This window comes from Cladophialophora carrionii (genome assembly GCF_000365165.1).
Source record: "Cladophialophora carrionii CBS 160.54 unplaced genomic scaffold supercont1.2, whole genome shotgun sequence".
Taxonomy (NCBI): domain Eukaryota; kingdom Fungi; phylum Ascomycota; class Eurotiomycetes; order Chaetothyriales; family Herpotrichiellaceae; genus Cladophialophora; species Cladophialophora carrionii.
In genome coordinates this window covers 2,636,500-2,658,789 of record NW_008481827.1, presented here as the reverse complement: position 1 = coordinate 2,658,789, position 22,290 = coordinate 2,636,500, and the positions used below count along the sequence as shown (strand labels likewise).

General features: G+C 55.3%; 6 protein-coding genes across 6 annotated transcripts; 4 read left to right on the top strand and 2 right to left on the bottom strand.

Annotated features, from left to right (window-relative positions):
* Positions 1-371: 371 nt before the first annotated feature.
* On the bottom strand, positions 372-5,693 carry G647_03025 (uncharacterized protein; the record flags this gene model as incomplete). The annotated part of the gene is made up of 1 exon (XM_008727371.1): positions 372-5,693. One exon carries the CDS (start codon positions 5,691-5,693, stop codon positions 372-374), a length of 5,322 nt encoding a protein of 1,773 aa, XP_008725593.1.
* A 1,179-nt stretch (positions 5,694-6,872) lies between these two features.
* Positions 6,873-9,479, top strand: G647_03024 (uncharacterized protein; the record flags this gene model as incomplete). Its single annotated transcript, XM_008727370.1, has 2 exons — positions 6,873-8,641; positions 8,696-9,479. 2 exons carry the CDS (start codon positions 6,873-6,875, stop codon positions 9,477-9,479), a joined length of 2,553 nt encoding a protein of 850 aa, XP_008725592.1.
* A 475-nt stretch (positions 9,480-9,954) lies between these two features.
* G647_03023 (uncharacterized protein) lies at positions 9,955-11,508 on the top strand (the record flags this gene model as incomplete). The annotated part of the gene is made up of 2 exons (XM_008727369.1): positions 9,955-10,555; positions 10,601-11,508. The coding sequence occupies 2 exons, from the start codon at positions 9,955-9,957 to the stop codon at positions 11,506-11,508; spliced, it is 1,509 nt and encodes a 502-aa protein (XP_008725591.1).
* Positions 11,509-13,097: 1,589 nt separating this feature from the next.
* Positions 13,098-15,749, top strand: G647_03022 (uncharacterized protein; the record flags this gene model as incomplete). Its single annotated transcript, XM_008727368.1, has 3 exons — positions 13,098-13,665; positions 13,764-14,462; positions 14,512-15,749. 3 exons carry the CDS (start codon positions 13,098-13,100, stop codon positions 15,747-15,749), a joined length of 2,505 nt encoding a protein of 834 aa, XP_008725590.1.
* A 569-nt stretch (positions 15,750-16,318) lies between these two features.
* Positions 16,319-19,770, top strand: G647_03021 (AMP deaminase; the record flags this gene model as incomplete). The annotated part of the gene is made up of 2 exons (XM_008727367.1): positions 16,319-18,109; positions 18,199-19,770. 2 exons carry the CDS (start codon positions 16,319-16,321, stop codon positions 19,768-19,770), a joined length of 3,363 nt encoding a protein of 1,120 aa, XP_008725589.1.
* A 925-nt stretch (positions 19,771-20,695) lies between these two features.
* On the bottom strand, positions 20,696-21,533 carry G647_03020 (uncharacterized protein; the record flags this gene model as incomplete). The annotated part of the gene is made up of 2 exons (XM_008727366.1): positions 20,696-20,932; positions 20,973-21,533. The coding sequence occupies 2 exons, from the start codon at positions 21,531-21,533 to the stop codon at positions 20,696-20,698; spliced, it is 798 nt and encodes a 265-aa protein (XP_008725588.1).
* Positions 21,534-22,290: the final 757 nt, after the last annotated feature.

The following is a 22,290-nucleotide window of genomic DNA, read 5'->3' as shown; positions in this document are numbered from 1 at the left end:
TGGAGGGACAGGGTCGTGCCCCCCAATTCATGTACGTAGGCAGGCTGGCAGCAGAGTCTGCCGCCATTCGAGAAACCATCAAGCCCAACGATAAGCATCTAATGTTCAGAGGAAAGTGAGGTCGATGCCTCCTGGAAGGCATTGTGTCTTGATGTGATTACCGGCTCTTAGAGTAGATGTTGCAAGTTTGCCAAAAGCTCAAGGCTGAAAATGCCACTTGATGGCTCCCGAGCTGCTCCCATTCATATTGTACCCAAATCTGTCAGAACAGCTTCTGCAAGCAGGTCAAGAGGAAAATGGCAGTGCCCGGCCACCACCGACACGAGCACACGAACACCAGAGTTCCTGCCGGCCGTTAAATCCTTGAGTCCTTAGTCATAATACTCCTCTTCTCGTGGCCGGCCATCAAACCAGTCCCGCGCCTTCCTGAGACTGAAGCCCCGCCGTGCTTTGGGCTCCTTGTACGCTTCCACGCCGGTGTAACCGCGTGCATGGGAACTACTGTGGAGGCGTGGTGGATCATACGTCTGTCTGAAATCCTTGCCAATAATGCCGTTGCCTCTCAACTGCTGTGGTGGAGCCATAGGTTGCGGGTCGGTAGGGTTGATGCCCAGTATACGTTCCTGCTTGCTGAGGCGCCGCTGGGGAAAGCTCCCGCCTGCATGGGCATTGGTCGTATCTGCCGTTGGCGGCAGGGACACGGGAGGCTGAGCTCCGACCTGCTGTGGACGTGCATAGTTGACATTGACGTCGTGACTTGCTTCCTCAGCTCGATTCGACTGTGAACCGCGGCCTGAGATCGTTAGGGAGCGGCGAACACTTGGATGTGACGCAGGCTCCAGACTGTGACTCGATGGTGGCAGGTTCTCGGTGTCATACAGCTTGTCGTGATTGAGCGGTCCAGTCAAGTTGTGTGAAAGTTGATAACCATCGTGTCTGAATTGATTTGCTGAGTGCGAACCGAAAGCGTTGTCAGTCTGCTGTCGTGACAGAGACTCTCGATTTTGGGGAACAGGGTTTTTAGGGTGGTCCTCGCCGTCGTCTTCGTAGTCGCTGTGATATTCTTCTTTCTTCTGCCGGCGGCTGCCGAAAAGGCTGAACCGGCGCGGAGGTACAGCTCCAGCTTTTGGAGCATATGGATCGGGTGCGTCATCCTCCTCTTCACTCTCCTCCTGATCCCAGTCACCGTCTTGCTGTGCAGATGGCTTTGGCTGTGTCTTTTTACCTCCCAGGCCGACCAATCTGTTCAACAGGGTTGGCCTCCGTTGGATCTTGCTGGATTCGTCAAGCTTTTCACGATCAGAGCTACCGTCGTACCACAAGGCTGGTACAAGCAGCCTGTAGGGTATCGTGATTCCAGATGGGTCTTTCTGGTCTACTTCCACGTTCAATACAATGTCAAGGCCTGATTCTAAATTCACTTGATCATTGACGTCGATCTCGTTACCCTCCGCGTCGATAGCGGGTACGTTACCCTTCCTCGCCGCCTTCTCTGAGAGATTCGTGGGACGACGCTGAAAAGTCCCCGTCGGTCGCACAGGAGTACCAGAAGAAGTGTGGTCGAAGGACGAAGCACGTCGGTTGGGAGGGGCATGGAATTCACCGGAAGACTGACGAGACCCCGATGTGTTCTGCACCTGCGGCGCGCCATCATAAGATGCCGAGCGGCCTGGATCGTACATAGTATCACGGTATGATGTGGGAGGCGCGTTTCTTGAGCTCAATCTGCGAAACAACGATCGTGGGTTGACATCATCCTTGGAGAAGGAGAAGCGACGTGGTCGAACGTCAGGGTTTGCCTCAATATCCTCCTCCTCGTCGTCGTCGAATTCATCCTGACTCCCCGGAGACGAAGGTGGAGGCGAAGGAGGCGGCGTCGAGCCCGGAATGTACTCTCGTATCGAACACCAGTTGCGCCTCGGCAGGAGGTGCTTGTTGTTCCGTTTCTTGTCATTGACATCGTGGGTGAACATGGGAATCATGTTTTCGTCAGTATAGTGGTCCAGGTGATGCACCTTGTTCCGTTTGTTTAAGATGTCGGCCAACATATCGGATGGTGGCGTGTTCACAATGGCCGAGGATATCACATTCGGCATGTAGCGATGATCTTTGTCCTTGGGAATCTTGAGCTTTGGATTCGAGTGAAACTGGCCGATCGCGGCCAGATGGACGTCGCCACTGAGGATGGTGATGCGGCAAGACCTTTCCGCCGCAAGATCCTGTAGGTCCTTGATCAGCTCGTTGCGCTCGTGTTTATGGTTGGTGGCAGTCCAATGGTCATCGAGATCGTCCAGTATCTCGACACCACCATCGAACTTGTTGAGAAAGCCACCTTTCAGGATCCCGGCTCTTCCCAGAGCCTTGACGGGGTCCATGAGACGGCTAGTCAGCACGTTCTCTAGCCAGACAAGGCGGGGATAAGCCACCGGGACGCCAAGCAATATGATGAGGTGCTTTGTCTCTCCTTCGATCAGTTCTTTGCGACATCGTTCCAGAACGGTGTCCAGGGACTCCAGACTCAAGACCTCGTTGCGCCTTCGTTCGGTCCGGCAATCCAGGCCCAAGAACGCAACGTGCTTGCCCATGTGCATGAAAACGCTTCTGCTTGGCTGCTTGATGTATGGGCCCGGCTGCCGCCCCAGAACCCAACTAGGTTCATGCGAGGTCGTCTCTTCGGCAACACTCTGGTGCTGGAAGAGCATGTAGTATTTGAATGCAACGTTGCCGAGTCCTGAAAAGACCGGTGTCTCCATAAAGTAGTTCGGGTACGAGCCAAATCCATCGATAATGTCATGATCGTCCCATATGTTGACCATTGGTATCTGGCTGGCTGCCATACCGAACAGTCCCTGCGAGAACCACATTGCATACCTGTTCAGATAGAAGCTCTCCAGTTCTTCTTTCATCTCGTGCGTGAAGGGAGCGTTGTGCTTATGCGAAGGATTCCTCAGCCTGGTCCATTCTCCAAAATGCTGGGTTTCGAGCACTACACGATCATTGTAAATCTGATCGCCCCCACCAATCATCACGTGGAACGGGCGTGTCTGATGCGTGTTGAGGACATCTCTCCACATGGGGTCGGGTCCGCTGAAGGTGTCCGGATTGACAGACAGGCTGAAACCATTGCAGGTATGGAACATCATGTGCATGGTCTGGCCGCGAGCGGGGACCCAGAAGCCAACCGACGGACCACGGTTGATGCGATAAGCAATATGTTGCTGCTCATCAACGAGTTCCACTTCCAGGTTGAATCGCCAGAAGGTCACATCCCGGTCAGGATCAGCATACAGCCTGGCGCCAGCCACTTCCTGATATCTGCCAACCTTCTCACCATCGATGTCCAGGATTCGGTGATTGGAGAACGGGATTGGACCGTGAGGACCGCTGTGCTCGAGCGGGCTGGGTGAGCTCTCGAACAAACCATCATCGTTTTCAATCTGTGACAGGTCTTTGCCTTCTTGCAGGTGGTCTACCGGGCGAACGTATAATAACCTTCCGGTTCTAGACGGCTTGGTCAGGCCGGCGATTGGGTCGACATATTCTGGTTGAAGCTCATCGGTGGTGACGTGGTGCGGCGGAGGCGGTAACAGGTTCTGCGGCTGAGAGAAGAGTCGCAGAATCGGCGCAGGATCGTAAGATGATGCAGAATTCTGAGTCACGATTAGAACACTTCCTCTCCAGAATTCACGCTCCTCGCCCGGCCCGGAGCCAGTTTTCTGCCTTCTCATACCCTTGTACCGAAGCAAAGGCCCGCATCTCAGATATAGATTCGGCTTGAACTCGGCAGTCTTCTCGTCGACAGGGTCTGGGACCTTAGCTTGCTCGGAGATCTTTGACGACCTGCTCCTTCTGCGACCGGACGAAGTAGCAGGCTGTTCCCACCATGTCTTGCCCCTATCGGAGGGTACGACAGTCTCCGTGGAGAAATCGACAGCCATAAGTCTCGCTGTTCCGGCTTCTTTCCATTCATCCACAGGTCGATTGTTCAGCGGCTCTTTGAAAGATACACTAGACTTCCTCTGCCTCTGCCGTGTCACATCCACAGGTTTCGCTGGGGGCGACTGAGGGCTGCCTGGAATTGGTGCGGAGTGGAGTGCAAGACCTAACGGTGGTGTCCGTGGTTGCTGCTGGACTTGTGGTGCTCCCACCTTGGGATCGGTTTTGACCTGGTTGTTGTGTTCTGACCGGCCAGACTGTGCGGTTATAACTGAAGTTGGGACGGGTATTCTGCTCGGGGTTCTGGAGGTCGACCTAACATCTCCCTCTGCGCGTTCTGACCGAGGTTTTTGGAGCTTGCGAGAGGCGCTGGGGGCGGCTGTCACAGGAGCTGACACTCCAGTGAGTTTCTCCAATGCGGCCTTGTGTGATGCATTCCTTTGGTGCTGCAACAAGTTATCCCGCGCATTGACGAAAATGGCTTGAGGTTCAGTCACGCGAAGGGGCGCCTTCGCCGTTGAAGCATCTCGAGGCCTGTCTTCAACATCGGTCGGTGAGATTTCACGCTGCTTTCGAGGCCGTTCTCTCTGTGTATTGGTTACGGCTTCCGCGGGAACGGCCGACGTCCGATTGACTGCTTGATCTGGACTGGGTACTTTTTGTCTTCTGTGCTGTCTGATGGACTGGCGTCGTTGAGTGGTAGGGGACGGTTGTACCGGACTGGATTTCGTGTACTCAAACGCTGCTTGGCCTTCTCCGGACAAGCTTCGTACGTCGGGTCGGTGGCTATCGACAGTTGTACTATGTTGTAGACGTTGTCGCTGAGTTGTGCTAAGGTTTCGAACCAGACCTGCATCTTCCAAAGTCGGGACTTGGGGCTCAATATCGCGCTCGCGTTTCGACAAAGACCGGGTGGCGGAGGCCACGGGCTTCGACGAAGAAGGACCTTCTCGGGGCGAGTCTACCACGCCACGAACCTTTCCGGCCTCGCGATCCCGCAACAGCATCTCGGCCTCCTGAACCCTCGCACGCTTCTCTTCCTTGCTGATATCATTGAGCGTTACTTCGAGCTTCTGCAGCGGAGATCTATCTGGAGCCCAATCCCTCCTCTGAGCCTCGTCTCGGAAAGCGCTTGACCTGCTAACGGCCGAGACGGGCTCTTCGATGCGGCCAGTGGTGTCGGACGTACGACGAGACTGTTGCGCGGACTTGGGCTCTTTCGGAGGCGGATTATGAGCCACCTGGATTTCTCTTCTTGGTTCTCTGGTGGCGGCCGAGCTGTTGAGATCGGCAGTATTGACGCGCAACCCATCTGTGTGCGCCGGTCTGCGAGAAACACTGGGCGCAATGTCTGGTCGTATCGGTTCAGACACGATACGTTGCTTGGGTGTGACTTTCTCTGTGTCAAAGTCATTTTCAAGGTCTGCGAAGGCCTCTTGGTGGAATGGCCTTCCTCTCGCTCTCTGGGAGAAAGACCGGTGGAGACCCGAATCGGGAGGCGCATTCTGCCCTAACGCTCGGTAGGAGATGGGAGGCCCGCGAGGCACGTCAGGCGCAGTGGGGAGTGGGTGTGTTCCTGCAGAGCCCAAGTTTTGAGAAAGCGGACGTCTTCCTTCGCCGTTCCCATTACTATTGCCATTCCCTCCACTGGACCGGCGGCTGGCGCCATTGTGCCTCGCGCGGTTGTTGCCTTGAAAGACCAAGGAATCGAGAGCCGGGTTGTGGTAGAGGTCGAGAGGGTTTATCGAGGTCGCCATGACGTCGAGGCGGAAGGGAGATCTAATCTGTGAGGTAGCGGGATTGTCCTAGAACTTGTCGCCGCTAGGAGAAGTTGCCATGAGCAAGGACCTCTTCACTCTGGATTGGTACAAGGAGCTCGGCCTCGTAAGGTTCGCGACAGAGAAGTGGGTGGGACGTGAGAAGGCAACGAGGACTGTATCTGGAGCTGTTCACCAGCGAATCGAACAAGATGAAGAGTAGCACAACAGTCAATCAACACTAACAAGTGACGGGAAGCTCTTATTGAAACCTGGCATTATATTAAAATATGTACGAGTACAAGAAGAAAGTGAACATGGGAGCGGACGAGGCAGACTGGCAGAAGGGAACAAGGTTAACTTGGGGAGGCTGGTATTTTCTCGACCGACCACGTCAATTGATGGATAAACACGAGGAACTTGCATACGGTAACAGATGTTGGCTGCCAAGGTGGAGCGTGGGCCGTCCAGAGCCGTCGTCACTGGGCCCGGCTAGCGCTGGATCTCCCGCCAGCCATGGACCCCAGGCGAATACTCGTGCCCGGGTAGCACTTTAGGCGGTAGGAGTTCCGTAAATGTACATGCCGCGCGGGTTGACTGCCAATGATGAGCCCTAGGAGCCCCTAAGTAGACCCGCTAAACTGCTGGCGGGCGCCGGACACCATGCTGTGCACCAGGCACGGGGGCTTGGGGCCGAGAAATCGTCTGCCCAGAAGAGGCTGAGAGTCAGATTCTGAAGAATGCTGCGGGTGCGAAATAATCAGTAACATCGACAATCCATACTTTTCACCATATCTGCACCAGGGCGTCGCTACACTGCCGTCGTCGATTGTCTTCCGCTCACAATTCACCTACACACCCTGCTCACTCGCTTTGTCCGTGCCGTTCTTCGAGCCGCTGGCGGCGGACCATCCGGGTGCCTGACCGTCTAGGTCGTTGACGTTTCACGAACCTCTCAACTGCGACTGAGACCTGCATTCGCTCGATTCAGTCCATATTCTCAATATCCTCCTGAAAGGCCGACGACAGAAAACAGTTTGCTCTGCCGAGGAGGTCGCCCAGACTCGCAAGCCGGCGAAGATATACAGTACTCGACGCACGACCACCACGCCCCCTCACTCTATCGTTGCAGGCATGCATTCCGTTGAAAGATAATTGCGTCCGACACATATTGTTATCATGCGGTTGCCAACATGGCTTCCGCTGGTGCTTCTGGCTGGGAATGTACAAGCAGGTTTGCGCGACTACGACAATCGCGACTATTTTGCCCTTCACCTCCATCCGACTGCTGTTCCCGAAGACGTCGCCCATCGATTAGGTGCACAACTTGAAGGACGAGTCGGAGAGTTGAGTCATCACTATACATTTTCGTGCGCGAAGAACACATGTCAAGGGCTTGAAGATTCGCTGCAAGAACTGCGTAGCCGGAAGAGGCGAAGGCGACGGGCGGTTGATGGTGTGGAACGACAGCTGACCCATGACCTGCACGGCGTGTTGTGGTCAGAAAAACTCCAGCTTCGACATCGCCATGTGAAGCGCATCCCTCCACCCCTACCTCACACGCTTCGCGACGCCCAGGATGCAGGTGGCTTGGACCCCGACCGGGCCGCGGAGCAGGCTCAACAAGACGCTATTCAACGCTTGAATACGATTGCCGAGACTTTAGACATCAAGGACCCGATTTTCAAGGAGCAGTGGCATTTGTTCAATCCTTTACAACTCGGTCATGACCTGAATGTGACGGGTGTATGGCTGGAGGGCATTACTGGTAACGGCACCATCTCGGCAGTCATTGACGACGGGTTGGACCTGAACAGCAATGACCTCAAGGACAACTTCTATGCGGAAGGCTCGTGGGACTTCAATGACCCAGGGCCAGAGCCACTACCGAGACTGTTTGACGATAAGCATGGTACTCGGTGCGCCGGAGAGATTGCAGCGGTCAAAAATGATGTTTGTGGCGTTGGAATGGCCTACGACAGCAAGATTGCTGGTATTCGGATCTTGTCCAAGCCCATCAGTGACGAAGATGAGGCCTCGGCAATCAACTACCACTACCAAGAGAATGACATCTATTCTTGTTCATGGGGTCCGCCTGATGACGGGCAGACCATGGAGGCGCCAGGTCTCCTGATTCAGCAAGCCATGTTGAATGGCATTCAGAATGGTCGAGGTGGTCTCGGCTCCGTGTTTGTGTTTGCGGCGGGCAATGGTGCCGCCAGTGACGACAACTGCAATTTCGACGGTTACACCAACAGCATCTACAGCATCACTGTCGGTGGTATTGATCGGGCTGGAAATCACCCCTATTACTCCGAGTCTTGCTCGGCGCAGTTGGTGGTAACTTATAGTTCCGGTAACAACGATGCAATCCATACCACCGATGTGGGAGCAAACAAATGTTACAATGGCCACGGCGGAACATCGGCTGCAGGGCCCCTTGTGGTCGGCGTTGTAGCTCTCGCGCTGAGTGTTAGGCCGGAGCTGACGTGGCGAGACTTGCAGTACCTATGTGTTGAGACCGCCATTCCCATACACGAAGACGACGGCAGCTGGCAGAACACGACAAGCGGAAAGCGATTCAGTCACATGTACGGGTACGGCAAGATTGATGCCTACCGGTTTGTTGCGGCTGCAAAATCATGGGAGCTGGTGAAACCACAGGCGTGGTTTCACTCGCCCTGGCTCAGCGTTCAGCATAAGATCCCGGAGGGTGACAAGGGCCTAGTGGCCAGCTTTGAGGTCACGGAAGAGATGTTGAGCGTAGCCAACCTGGAAAGACTGGAGCATGTCACAGTGACCATGAACATCGAACATACCAGAAGAGGCGATCTCAGTGCCGACTTGATAAGTCCCAGTGGCCTGATCAGCCACCTCTCCACTAACCGCGCTCATGACGGGGCTGCCGAGGGATATGATGACTGGACGTTCATGTCCGTGCTTCACTGGTGAGTCCGTCTTATAGTGAATCTCGGATCTTAAGTAAACTGACCGTGTGGCAGGGGCGAGTCTGGCGTCGGCAAGTGGACGGTCATCGTCAAAGACTCGAATGAAAATGAATTCAACGGCACCTTCATCGACTGGCGGCTCAACCTCTGGGGTGAAGCCATCGACCCCGAAATCCAGCAGCTTCACCCATTGCCTGACGAGCACGACGATGATCATGAAACCGCCCCTGCTGTGGTGAGCACAACCAGCGTCGAAGCTGGGCGCCCGGCAACGGCAACTCAACCTCCCCCCCGGCCTACTGACCATCCTGACCGGCCTACCAAGCCGAAGCCACCCGCGGCCACAGACTCCGTCGTGATTGTGACGGCGACCAACACTGTCTCTGTGCCTGCTGCAACAGCAACGGCGACGATCGAGCCGACCGAGACACACGCGTATTCTGACAGCTTCCTTCCGTCGTTCTTTCCCACCTTTGGTGTTTCCAAGCGGACACAGATCTGGATCTATGGTTCGATAGGACTCATTGTGGTTTTCTGCGTTGGGCTTGGGGCTTACTTTCTCGTTCAGCGGAGAAAGCGACTCCGAAACAACCCCCGTGATGCATATGAGTTTGAGATGGTCGCGGACGCGGACGATGACGAACAGCGCGGCTTGACCTCCCATAAAGGACGTGGCAAGGGAAGAGCCAAGCGGGGCGGGGAGCTCTACGATGCCTTTGCTGGCGAAAGCGATGATGACCTTTACAGCGATGACGAGGGATACCAAGATACTCCCAGTAACGACACTGGTAGCGGCTCGAGGTCTGGCAGTTCCGAGGGCAAAGAAAGGGAGAAGTAAACATTTGGCGACAAGGCGTTTGGGACATTACGGTAGCACTCGCCAGCAGGAAATGCGGCGCTCTGGCCAGACCCGGACCTTTCTGTACAGATATTCTTATGACGCGTGCATCCATCAACTGCATAGAACCCGCATGGCCTTGAAAAGTACTGGATGAAGCGCCGTGCTCTTGGTGAATGAAAGATTTGTACAATTCAAGTGCAGGAGACCTGATATGACCCGCACTTAAGCATGCATTAGCAGCCACAGCAGCTGGCGGCCCCTGCAGCTGCTAACTAGCTTTTCTTGCGGGCATTGCCAACTGTAAAATTTACGGGGGCAGGCGCCCATATTGGACGCACCCGGTGAGCCCTGAAACCGTGCTTGGACTTTGCAGCAGACAACAACAGCCTGCATTGCTTCCCCGTCACCGCGACCGAACCTCTCTTGGGCGGCTCGATAGCATCATCATGAGCTTCCAAATACATTACATACCATGGTCGGCTCCCGGTCGTCGTTGAGGCGTCCTGATTTACGAGGCCACAGTCACAGTCACAAGCCATCAGCTTCCAGGTCCAGCAGCCCGATCAATGACGAACCGCCACCGCTCCTCCCAAGGTCTGGCAATGAGGGCATCGCACTCAGATCCAAACGCCTGCGGGCTGCTACCGTGTCGACACCCGAACATGACCTGAAACGACGTCGTCTGTCGTCTACCAAAGGCGAGAGGCCACAGTTACGCATCCCGTTACGCAGTCGAGGCGGTTTACCTAAAGTCCTCCCACAACCGCCGCCCGCCGCAGCCGCGACTCTACGGCCACCGCAGGCTGCCAATGCTGCGAATGCCAGCACGTCACACATCTCAACCCTCCAACCGCTGGACTCGCCGACTTCTCCCAGCGAGAAACCACAGTATGATCAGATCAGAATCATTGAAGAGAAGGCCAAGGCCTCCATAACGGAGGGCAACTCGGCCACAACGCACGAAGACCGCCGAAAACTACGCTCAGAGGATGGAGGGTCTCGGGCTAAAACGGAGCTGGCCCAATACTTCCCAGACTTTGAGGAGATGCTCAGTCTGAAGCCACCAGATCCAGGTATGCCCCGGTCATCCACCCCAGGGAACCATCACTGACACCAAGTAGAGGCATTGACCGTCAAGACCAAGGTTGTGCTGGTTGACGATACCCCCGACTTCCGGCCGAAGCCATCCAGGCCTGATCCATTTGGAGCTCATAAGCCCTTGCACAACACGCAGATCATCCAGCTGGGCGGTATTGGTGGTGTCGTCTCAAGTGATGCCTCCGTCGACCCTTTGAACGACGATGTCTACCTTAAAATCCATGGCAAGGCTGAAAGGCATGAGAAGCAAATCAAAAACAGTGACCGGGAGCGGGCTCAGCACGAGAAGTACCAACTGGAGAAACTGCTGGGAGACTTGCGTGGGCCAGACTGGCTGAAGACTTTGGGCATCACCGGCGTCACTGACACGGAGAAGAAACGTTATGAGCCCAAACGAGCATTATTCATCCGTGAAACTCAAGCCCTGATTGACAAATTCAAGCGATGGAAAGAGGAAGAAAAGCGCCGGAAGCTAGAGCGAGAACAGGAATTGCTCGAGGCGGCCATGGACGAGGACAGGGAAGCTGATGAAGGTGAGGATGGAGACGAGGCTGTCGAGAGCGACGCTTCGGAGGGGGCTAGCATTGACACCGCGTCGACTCAGGCGCCGAACTCTAGTGAACTCGACGCCCTTGCATCGCAGCAACTCATCGAAGAAGCAAAGATTGCCATCAAGCGCAAAAAGCCGTCGCCCACCAAAGTGGTCGATCCTCCTCCACCCAGACCCTTCGTTTCTTTCTTCGACAAGCGCCACCTGCGGGACGCGGCTGTCGCTGGTCGTCAACGTGGACGGACCCTCCTCGCATTTGGCCTTCCTGTGCCCGAGCTCGTAGAGAAGGATTTCGAGCCACCAGACGACATCCTGACAGATGAAGCGATCAGGCTAAACCAACGTTCTCGCAGAAGAATGCGAAGGGGAGGCGACTAGCTGCTCTCTTTCTGGGCCGTTGATACATTTATTTTCGGGTTACGAATTGTACGGTATAGGGCAAGGGCGCGGGTATACTTGAGATTATACGCAAAGGAAGCGTGTTGCTCTTCATGTAGTGGATAGGGTACGGTTATCAGAAAAGGAGGTTCTCATCGGTTCTTACGAGTCAGCGTTTCCCGAGGCAGCCTCTTGGTATGTTAAGCAACCAGAGAAGACTTGTCCTCCTCCCGCAGCAGATTGGATGCAAAAGCCGTCGTCTCCGCTCCATAAGGGGCCCGTGCCATCTTTCTACAAGCCAGAGCAGAACTAAAATCTTGCAGACTTTGTTATTGAGGAAGAGGTTCTCAGTACCGGGTCCTGCTTCATTGTATACTCCTGAAGTTAGCCCAGAGAGCGGTAACGAACGCCGTCGTAGTAGTCTACAACTTTCATATCAGTCCAGCGTGATGTCCTCGCCGGCATGGAGCACAGGGTGTTCAAACAGTGTCTCATACTCTCATGTTGAGCAGTCGCGGGCATGGCACGTGGGATCCGAGGGAAGGGCAGGAAGTAGCGTCTGTGGCGAAAGCTTCCAGTCTTGTTCGTGCTGTGTCTGTTATTTATGTCCCGAGGGAATCATCAGGATGCGCAAGGTCTTGGATCCAGATCTTCGTCGCAGCAATCGAGCCGTGGAAACACACGCGCAACGGGTGGGTTTCCGGTTGCATGTTCTCGTTCCTCGTACTACCCAGTACGGACTGCGCTTATGCCAAGAAATCTAAGCGTGGTGGCCCCCACAGATTCAATTAAACTGAGGACGGAATTTGCAAAACAGCAGGCAACAAGTTTGCTGTTTCATTGTCGATGGTGGCTGAGTATGAGTGCCATGAGTCGCTGCTGGAAGCAGCAACGTACCCACTGCTTTTCGCACTTACAGTACTCCTACAGGACTCCGTATATTTCTTGGCCAAAGCACAAAGTCAATGTTTCTGGGGGCCGATTTCTGGCTCGGCTTGCTCGTTCCCCAAAACCTGTGATTCGCCCAGATGGCGAGAGGCGATACCGTACGAGGTCCCCCGGCTTGACCCTTTGCTAAAGTTGGGGTCTCAAGTCTCAGCCGCAGCGCGGCCGCTTCATCTGCTCAAGGCTGCCTCACAGAGAAACGCATGAATCCTGCCAGGGCCTGCGCGGAGGATGCGCTCACCATGGATCTCGACGTCCTGTTATGATGCTTCGACCGTTCTCATCCTTCTGATCCCCTTGGATCTATGAAGTGGAGGATATTTTCCAGGAATAGCCTTCTCCTGCCCGACTTCTGGCAGCCGTTCATGTCTGGCTGGGCGCCTCTACCAGGTCGCAAGCACACGGGGACGTCCTTGTCTGCGCCTCAACCACCCGTCGCTCATTTGAAGGTTGCGCTTGTCTATATATGTTTTGGAAGGTCCCTCTTGACACACTGGCTCGAAGCGTACACGACAGTCCGGGCTGCCAGAGATTGACGTTCTATCACAAGTCCTGTGGACCCAGAGACGACTGCCGTTGAGATACAGAGATCCAACCGGCCCGCACGAACTGATCACATCAGATCTGGCGTATCGGTCGTGCCAATGGGGAAGCTCTTCTTATGGACCCTTGGTGCCCTGGCTGGCTTTGCCTGTGCCCACGACTCGTCCATAACCACTCCTCCTAATGCCCTCCTGCCCCGAGCCACGTCGACGAACACCGCATGCGCACTGGCATCGAGTGCTGCGTATTCATATCTCGTGAATGAAGAGGAGGCAACTACTGCCCGCATTCCTGCAAAACTTGCCTACAACTGTTTGAAGTCGATCCCCAACCACAAAGAGCCGGCGATCAGCCTCTTGAACTCGTTACGGACGTACATCGAGTTTCAGAGTACCAAAGAATACCTGCGAGACCCGCCCCCAGGCTACCTTCTTCCAGCTGTGGACATCGATGCGGGATTGGATGGCATACAACAAAAGCTGCAGGCGGATGGATATGAGAGCGAATATGATTTTCAACTAGAAATCGTCTCGTTGCTCCTGTCTGCCCATGACGGGCATTTTTCCTGGAATGGCGACGTTTACGGGCCCTTCACCTATTTGCGGCTTGGTGGCGGCTTGTACTCTGTCTCTTCAGACGGAGTGGAACCACCGTTGGTGTATCTCGCAGGTGAGTGTTCAACGGCCTTTGGGCGGAAGGAGCTCAAGCCCCGTTTGATCCGTCGAGCTCTGTGCCCTGTCCGAGACCGGAGAGCTGACTGAAGGCAGCTGACCTCACTGTGAGCGACCCGGACACCGGCATACGTCGCCCAGTGACAGGATACAGTCCCTCGCCGGTCCAGAGCATTGACGGCATCGATGTGATGGACTTCCTCTTGACCCAGTCGCTGAGTCGTTTTTCTCAAGACCCTGATGCCCTGTGGAATGAGGTGTTTCGAACCGCCTTATTTGCAGACCCGTCTTTTGAAGTTCCGCTGTTTTATCCTGGCCCTGAAACAAACATCACCTTTGCAAACGGAACTACCAAGGCATATGAGAACGTCGCTATCGTGAACTTGGATCTGGACGGAATCAACACAGGAGAGGACGCCTATTCTGTGTTTTGTTCCGGGGTTGAAGCGTTAGAATCACTCTCCGCAACAGCATCTGCGACTGCTACCGCCATCTCAAGCAGTTTGATCACCAGCTCAGACATCGCCACACCAACAGAGGCTCCACCGAGCTCACCCACTATTCCAGGCTTTCCTCATCCGGTGATTAAGCATAGTGCTGACTCGGTCGCCGGATACTATCTGAATGATACCGGTTTCACGGACGTTGCCGTCCTCCAAATCCTCGGGTTCAGCTCGCAGGTCGATGACTCGGCAGGCTACGAGAGAGAATTCCAGTCGGTTGTGGAGAAATTCCTTGCTGCGTCGGTCAAGACCGGTAAGAGGAAGCTGATCATCGACCTTCGGGCCAACCCAGGTGAGTCGGCCGATTGTTCCTCTGGTGTTGAGCAGACTGACCTGTATAGGTGGTTTTGTCGACCTTGGCACAGACACATTCGCACAGCTTTTTCCATCGTTGACACCGAATTCAAAATCGAACATGCGAGATCATTTGGGGTTTTGGATCCTCGGAAACGCTGCGTCCGACAACGTCACAGCTGCGGAGCAAACCGTTGACACCACGGATGAACTGGTATCAGAAAGACTGAACACCCCGTTGGCGTACCAGACGATTGTGACTGAGAACCATACGAATTTTCCTGATTTCCAGACATATTATGGTCCCCATTTCATGTACGATGGAATGTGGAGCTCCTTCTTCCAGAACAACTATACAGATCCCAACTCCTCGGACTTTGCTGGGACAGGTATCATCATTACGGGAACAAACAATCGGACAGGCTATACACAGCCTTATGCTTCACAGGATATTGTTGTACTCACCGATGGGTACTGCGCGAGTACTTGTTCAGTGTTTGCCGAATATCTGAAGGCCCACGCCAACGTGCAGTTCATTGTGATTGGAGGACGGCCACAGACGGGGCCCATGCAAGCAATCGGTGGCGTCAAGGGAACCCAGGTCTTTGGCTACAGCCTCATCGCAAGCTGGACTGACCTTTTCAACAGCCCAGCGAACTACTACATCGATGCGGCGAATGGCACCATATGGGAGAACTTCACCTACGAACCCTTGTTTCGGGAATTTGGGTTTTCGGGTGGCAATGTCAACGGACGCAATCATTTCCGAATGGACGACGAAACAAACACGCCCCTTCAGTTTGTGTATGAAGCCGCGGACTGTCGGATGTGGTGGACCAGAGAGATGCTTTATGATCCAGTATTTCTCTGGAACCGTGTCGCGACCGTCGCATTCCAAGAACGCAAGGGGACACAGTTTAACTCGAAATACTGCGTCGCCAATAGTACCGGCCACCCAACCAGTATTTCAGGCGGGTGGAAAACCGGACTGGGACCGCAGACTCCACCAGACAATGCCAAAGCGACTGTGAAAGGCTGGAAGCTGACCGGCACTCCTCTTCAGGCGGCAAAAGCTGGCACTTCTCAGGCAGGTTCGGGCTCTGGATCGGGCTCGGGATCAGGCTCGACGACCGACCTGGGCGATGCGGGTGTGGTGATTGAGAATAATGCTGTTGCTGATACCACCGATGTCGACAGTGAGAATCTGGCTTCGTTCAAGCAATATTGTTCGAGCTATACTGGCGATGCATGGTTTGTCAAGGTCATGTGTGGGGCGTTGCAGTGAATGCCATCAAGGCTCATTCTCGATTCACTTGTTATACAATTAGCCAGCGAGCATGTGGGCGGCGTATGGCCTGGGTGTGGGATCTGTCTCCTCTGGTTGTCCGGGTGACTTTAAAAACCTCATATTGGACCGGAGGCGATTGTCAAAGCCTCTGTGTGTTTCTTCCATCTGTGTACTGTGAATACTATCGCGTCAGTCAGGCCGCCTGATGGCAGTTGTTCAGCTTCCAGTCTTCGCAGAGCATTGTAACATATATCGTGGCGGCACAGAAATGGGGAAAAAATAGCAAATGCTTGCCAATATTGCCAAGACTCATGGTGACATCAAGCTTTCTCGCGTCTTGGCACCCTTTTCCTCTTACTGCTTGGTCCGCTTCCTGTTTCACATCCTTCGACGACGGCGCCTTGACTCCCGCTATCAACAAGTTGCACTTCACTAGAATTGCATGTACTTGCTCAGTCTGCTGTGTCTTCCGAAGTTTGCACATAGATAGGTCCTGTGCGGTCGAGGACGATCTCAGCCGGGAAGGCCACCTTGTCCAACCAGCGTCTGCCAGGACTCCGCGTGCCATGGATAGCCGCAGCACTGCACGACCAAATCCGGAGCACAGTACCACCGTCGACTCGGACGACGAGGCAGACGTCTACGATTGGAAGGCGTCGCGTGTGCCCGACAGCCAGGACGATGCGCGGCCTCGAAAGGATTCCACTCGCAAGGGAGCCAAACAGGCCCAGAACGGCAACGAGGGTGAGGACGAGGGGCACTACGAACCAGTTGGACCGGGCGAAGCAGACTCCTCGGACGAACTGCCCGAGGATGGACATATGCCTCATCCATTCTATCACTATGCCGCCGAGAAGCGAGACACTTTCGCCGACTCCAAACTCATCTACCAACGCCACCGGATGGACACCAAGTCCGAAAAGGAACTAGGAAGCCCCCTGTTGTTGGGCAAGTCCTACACTCTGCCCGCTGGTGCCATGGATGGAGAGGCCGCGGCCTTGCACCGTACGCCCAGCACGACGTCGAGACAGTCGCGTCTCAGCCAACGTGGCAATGCTCCCAGTGGCATCCAACTAACCCGTGCCAAGGATTCGGTTCCTTCTTTGCAGACTCAAGTGGGCAATCTACAGGACATCCGCCCAGACCCAACACTAGTCGCCGATGCTGCTGCACGAGACCATAAGCGCCACCCAGGTCTCCCTCACGAGTTCAAGGATCCCTTGCTGGCCCATGAGGGCATGCACGGTGCTGGTGCCGGGATGGGGCTTGGAAGCGGCCCCGGCGGGCTCGCCCCCAGCGAGGAGAGCGTCATCAGCGAAGTGCGGGCCATCTGTGAAAAGATCAAGACGGTGCTCGATCTCCGGCAGAAGTACATGAAGATCTCGCTGCAATGTCCCGGCGACAACCCGAAAGACGACGAGAACTGGGAGATATATCCGCCTCCGCCGAACCCTGTATGGAACGAGCATAAAGCACGGGAACAGCCCCCAGACTATATTGCCCCGAACAGCACCTCGAGCAGTCTGTACATGGCGGACTTGAAGGCGCGGAACACCAGCGGGGGAGATATAAACACCTGGGCCAGTAACGTCAGCCAGGCCGACTCGGAACGCGGGGCGCCACCGTCGCCGACAAGCGTCAAAAAGGCTCGGAAGCAGGGCCATGATGTCGGCGAAGACTTCGACCTCAACGAATGTATAATCCCTGGACGGCAGGAAAAGAGCCTCCACTACGAGATGGACGCTGGGAGTGTGTTCCAGGTGTATGGCCCGGACGGGAAACCGCTCGTCGAAGTGCCCACGCTGAGGGATTACTTCGTGGCATTGGACACGATCCTGGACATCGCATCTGACGGCCCGGCCAAGAGCTTCGCCTACCGCCGCCTGCAATATCTCGAGGGCCGGTACAGCTTGTACACGCTGCTGAACGAGTATGAAGAAGTGGCAGACACGAAGAAAGTGCCGCACCGAGATTTCTACAACGTCCGCAAGGTCGACACGCACGTGCACCACTCGGCGTGCATGAACCAGAAGCACCTGCTCCGGTTCATCAAGAGCAAGATGAAGAAATGCCCCAACGAGGTGGTGATCGAGCGGGATGGCAAACAGCTGACCCTGAAGGAAGTGTTCGACAGCATCAACCTCACGGCGTACGATCTGAGTATCGACACGCTCGATATGCATGCCCATACCGACTCGTTCCATCGTTTCGACAAGTTCAACCTGAAATATAACCCGATCGGGCAGTCGCGGCTGCGCGACATCTTTCTGAAGACCGACAACTTTATCAAGGGCCGCTACCTGGCCGAGATCACCAAGGAAGTCATCACGGATTTGGAATCGAGCAAGTACCAGATGGTGAGTACCAACACGCGTCTCAGTCCAGCAGAAGGACTTGTGATCAATCAGTGGATTACCACCGACCTGGCTGACCTATCTATGTGCAGGTCGAATGGCGCATCAGCATCTACGGCCGCAGCATCAAAGAATGGGACACGCTCGCCAGCTGGGTGGTGGACAACAAGCTCTTCTCGCACAACGTCCGGTGGCTGATCCAGATCCCGCGGCTCTTCGCGCTCTACAAGTCGCTCAAAACGGTGGACAACTTCGAGCAGCTCCTCCGCAACATCTTCGCGCCGCTGTTTGAGGTGACGCAAGACCCGTCGACGCATCCGAAGCTGCACATCTTCCTCCAGCGCGTGATCGGCTTCGATAGCGTCGACGACGAGAGCAAAGTGGAGAGACGGCTGTACCGCAAGTTCCCGACGGCGCGTGAGTGGGACACCAAACAGAACCCGCCGTACGGATACTGGATCTACTACCTCTTCGCGAACATGACGTCGCTGAACGCGTGGCGCAAGCGCCGCGGCTTCAACACGTTCCTCCTGCGGCCGCACTGCGGCGAGGCCGGCGACACGGACCACCTGGCGGCGGCGCTGCTGTGCTCGCACAGCATCAGCCACGGCATCACGCTCCGCAAGGTGCCGCTGCTGCAGTACATCTTCTACCTGGAGCAGATCGGGGTGGCCATGTCGCCGCTGAGCAACAACGCGCTGTTCCTCACGTACGACCGCAACCCGTTCATCAGCTACTTCAAAAAGGGGCTCAACGTGTCCCTGTCGACCGACGACCCGCTGCAGTTTGCCTTCACCAAGGAGCCCCTGATCGAGGAGTACTCGGTGGCGGCGCAGATCTACAAGCTCAGCGCGGTCGACATGTGCGAGCTGGCCAAGCACTCGGTCGACCAGTGCGGCTTCGAGCTGTCGCTCAAGCAGCGCTGGCTGGGCAAGTACTGCTACCTGCCGGGCGTGCTGGGCAACGACGTGGCCAAGTGCAACGTCCCGGACGTGCGCGAGGCCTTTCGCCACGAGACCCTCAAGGCCGAGCACGCCTTTATCGCAAAGTACACAAACGACTACTGCCACTACCGCCGCTGCACGCCGGACCTGCCGCCGAACCTGATGGCCGACCCCGCCACCACCAGTCCCGTAGTGGACGAGGCCTACAACGCCTACTACGCCTACCGCGGCCTCGAAAGCCCGCGCCAGTACTACGCCACCATGGCCGTCGCCGACTCGATCGCCCCGGCGCAACAGGCGCGTGAACGCGAGCGAGAGGCCGCGCTGCTCTCCAAATCCGTGTCCAATTCGAACTTTGATAATCATTCGAACGCCGCTGCTACCGCCCAAGGTCAGGGGAGTCAAGGAACCACCGGCGGCGGCGGCGGCGGCAACGTCTCGCCCACGCGGCCGCGACGCACGTCGTCCATCCACGCGCTGTACCATGCCGCGGCGTCGACTTCCGCGGACGCGCACATCTCAGGCCAGGAACCGCGGGCGTTTCCGGGGCTCGTGCACCAGCGCGAGAGGCGGAGGAGTCTGCGCGTCGGGTCCGGCAACTCGGACGGTACGCAGCACTCGAGCGATATGACGTCTAGTCTGCACTTGGAGCCCGGCTTGGCCAAGATCACGCTCAAGGAGGACAAGGAGATGAATGAGATCGAGGATGACGCGGACTGAAACGTCTAATACATGGGAGAGCGCAGTTCGCTTTTCATCGACCGGTTGGTGGGGGAACCGAACTAAACGCCTAATACACGGAGGAGGGCGTCTGACTTTTCATTGACCGGTCGATTAGAGACACACACGATACATAGATACTTGAACGAGCGTCACGGTGTAATGAGATTGCATTGCTTGAGATACGAAACGCCAAATCGCTGTCCTGTCCACTGATGTTGCTGGCTCCACCCGCTTCTCGTCTCTCATAACGACTCACAAGAACGTCTTTCGAACCTGTACTTGAGCCTGAACCTGCATACCGGATGGTGATTGACCAAACGGGTAGATACCGAACTCGGCCTGACCCCGTACATCGCAACAACGAACGAACATTAAGGATGGTCGATGATAGGGATGAGGAATGTTCCGGTACTGGTTGCCATGGGACATCACTGCTCATCATGACGGCTGTTGAGCGAGCATGATGCACAGTCTGTCCAGAAAGATCGCCAAGCAGAAATAGGACGAGCATAGAGGCCGTCTGATCTGTCTTCGGAAGTAATATCCCTGCGGAACTTCGATATTCGATGACATGTCTGCAAATGTCTCCAAAGGGCCAGGAGCGTAAAGAATGATCTATGGTCAGAGTTGCAAGACCCGATAGCACACTCGTATTGTCCATGAGACTCTTGTAGATGTAACTCCCTCTGGTGTGCAAAGACCGTGGCCGAGCAATGATTGTAAGCGCATTTGAAGAGCTCGTGCTTGTCTTTGGCATGTTCCATCATCTTGTCTTTGCGGAAGAATACTTGGTGGCAGCCGGGTTCAAGGCATGGATATCCAGGTACCTTATTATGAATTGTCGCTTGATGCCGTTTGAGATCGCATTCTTTCCCGAATGGCTTCTTGTATGAACAGTCTGGATCCGTGCAGACCAAGGGAGTCAGGTGGATGTTCCTGACGTGGGCATCCAGTGATGAGCGACTACGGAAGTGGCCTTCGAGTCACAGCCGCGCCAGTGACATTTCTGCGGCCCAGACCATTCGCTGTTGACTTCTGCTACGAGTACAACTGGCGTGGGTGCCGCGGGTGCTGGGACAGAAGCAGCGGAGGGCATGATATCACCGATAGCCGGATCGGGCCCAGTGTGCGTGATGACTGCATTCGTACGCTTTGCCAACTGTGCGCCTCGTTAGCGTCAGGCTAAAAAACAAACTCACGGTGATTGGGCCAGTCCGTGGCATGTGCAGACTGCACGCGCCCGGTGTAGGACTAATGGCATTGTTGAACACGGCTGGATCGGATGGAGCATCGCAGTCCATGGTTCCGAGATGAGAAGGCTGCGCTGTCGAAGGGCCAGCGGCAATGTCTAATGTCTGCACGTCGTCGCCTAGACTGTGATGGATTCCAGCACCCAGAGCGTGGGTCGTTGCTTCGTCCCGGATGGTGAAGACGTTCGAGGCTCCGGGCTGCATTGCCGCGAATGTGTCGAGTCTCAGACCTCCTGCAGTGTCGTTCATCATCATAGATGGGCGACTTTGTTCGGAAGTATCTGGACCATCAGAGAAGGACGTCCCGACTCCAAGTGAGTGGCCTAGGTAGTTCTCTTGTAGACCGTACGAAGAAATTTCGGTCATTCCAACCGGACTAGAGTTGCCAGACAGGTCGTGGCCACGAAGGTCGAAGAGTTCACGCTCGGTTAGGCCAAACAGACCGAGGTCGGGAAGGTCATTTTGGACAAATTGCTCATAAGAATAATCGTACCTTTGTTCGAACGACATTGGTAGGAGGTAGTGCGATCTTGATCGCGTTGATCGCTTGAGAAGAATAGCTATGATCAGTTGCTGAGGGAGGAGTCGAGGTGGTGTGGAAGGGCACATCATAACAAGAGAGGAAGGGAGGAAGTACGGATGAAGAACGAGTGAGAGTCCTGCAAGTGCGCCCTCAGCGCATTAGGCACGCCTAGGAAGTACTCTTGAGGGAAACTACTCGGCAGTACCCAATGCAGCTTGTTCGGTGACGCGTTGCGGCCTCTTTGGCATCGGACGCTGGCAATGCTGGCTACATGGTACTCTGATAAACTATTAGCCGTCCTGGTAAGTCGTCTACTCAGAAACGAGGTGCAAGACCTCGACGGTCGCGATGTGCAATTGCGCCATGATTAGCAGAGAAATGTACTTGATGTGGTCGAAAGTCTTCTTGCAAACTATCCGCACAGCAGTCATGGAAGTCTGTCTCGATGAGCTCCGAGTCTCCAACAGTCAAATTCGGGGTAAGATCCCCCTGAACGCATAATGCTTCCCAGATGAGATTTGAATCTGTACATGCCCGCGCGGGAGGAAGCATAATCAACCTGTGAGGCTGCAGCGGAGAGGCGGGAAGTGCAGATGGACGCTTGGCAACTCGGGAGAACTCGGGTGAAAGTGATATGAGTCAAAGCAGCGGTAGGATCAGCGGCCAATAAACATACAGTTAAAGGGGTAGGTCGTAGAGGAAATCCGGGGAAAGCCTGTACGTCGGGGTTGTTCGTTGGCAAAA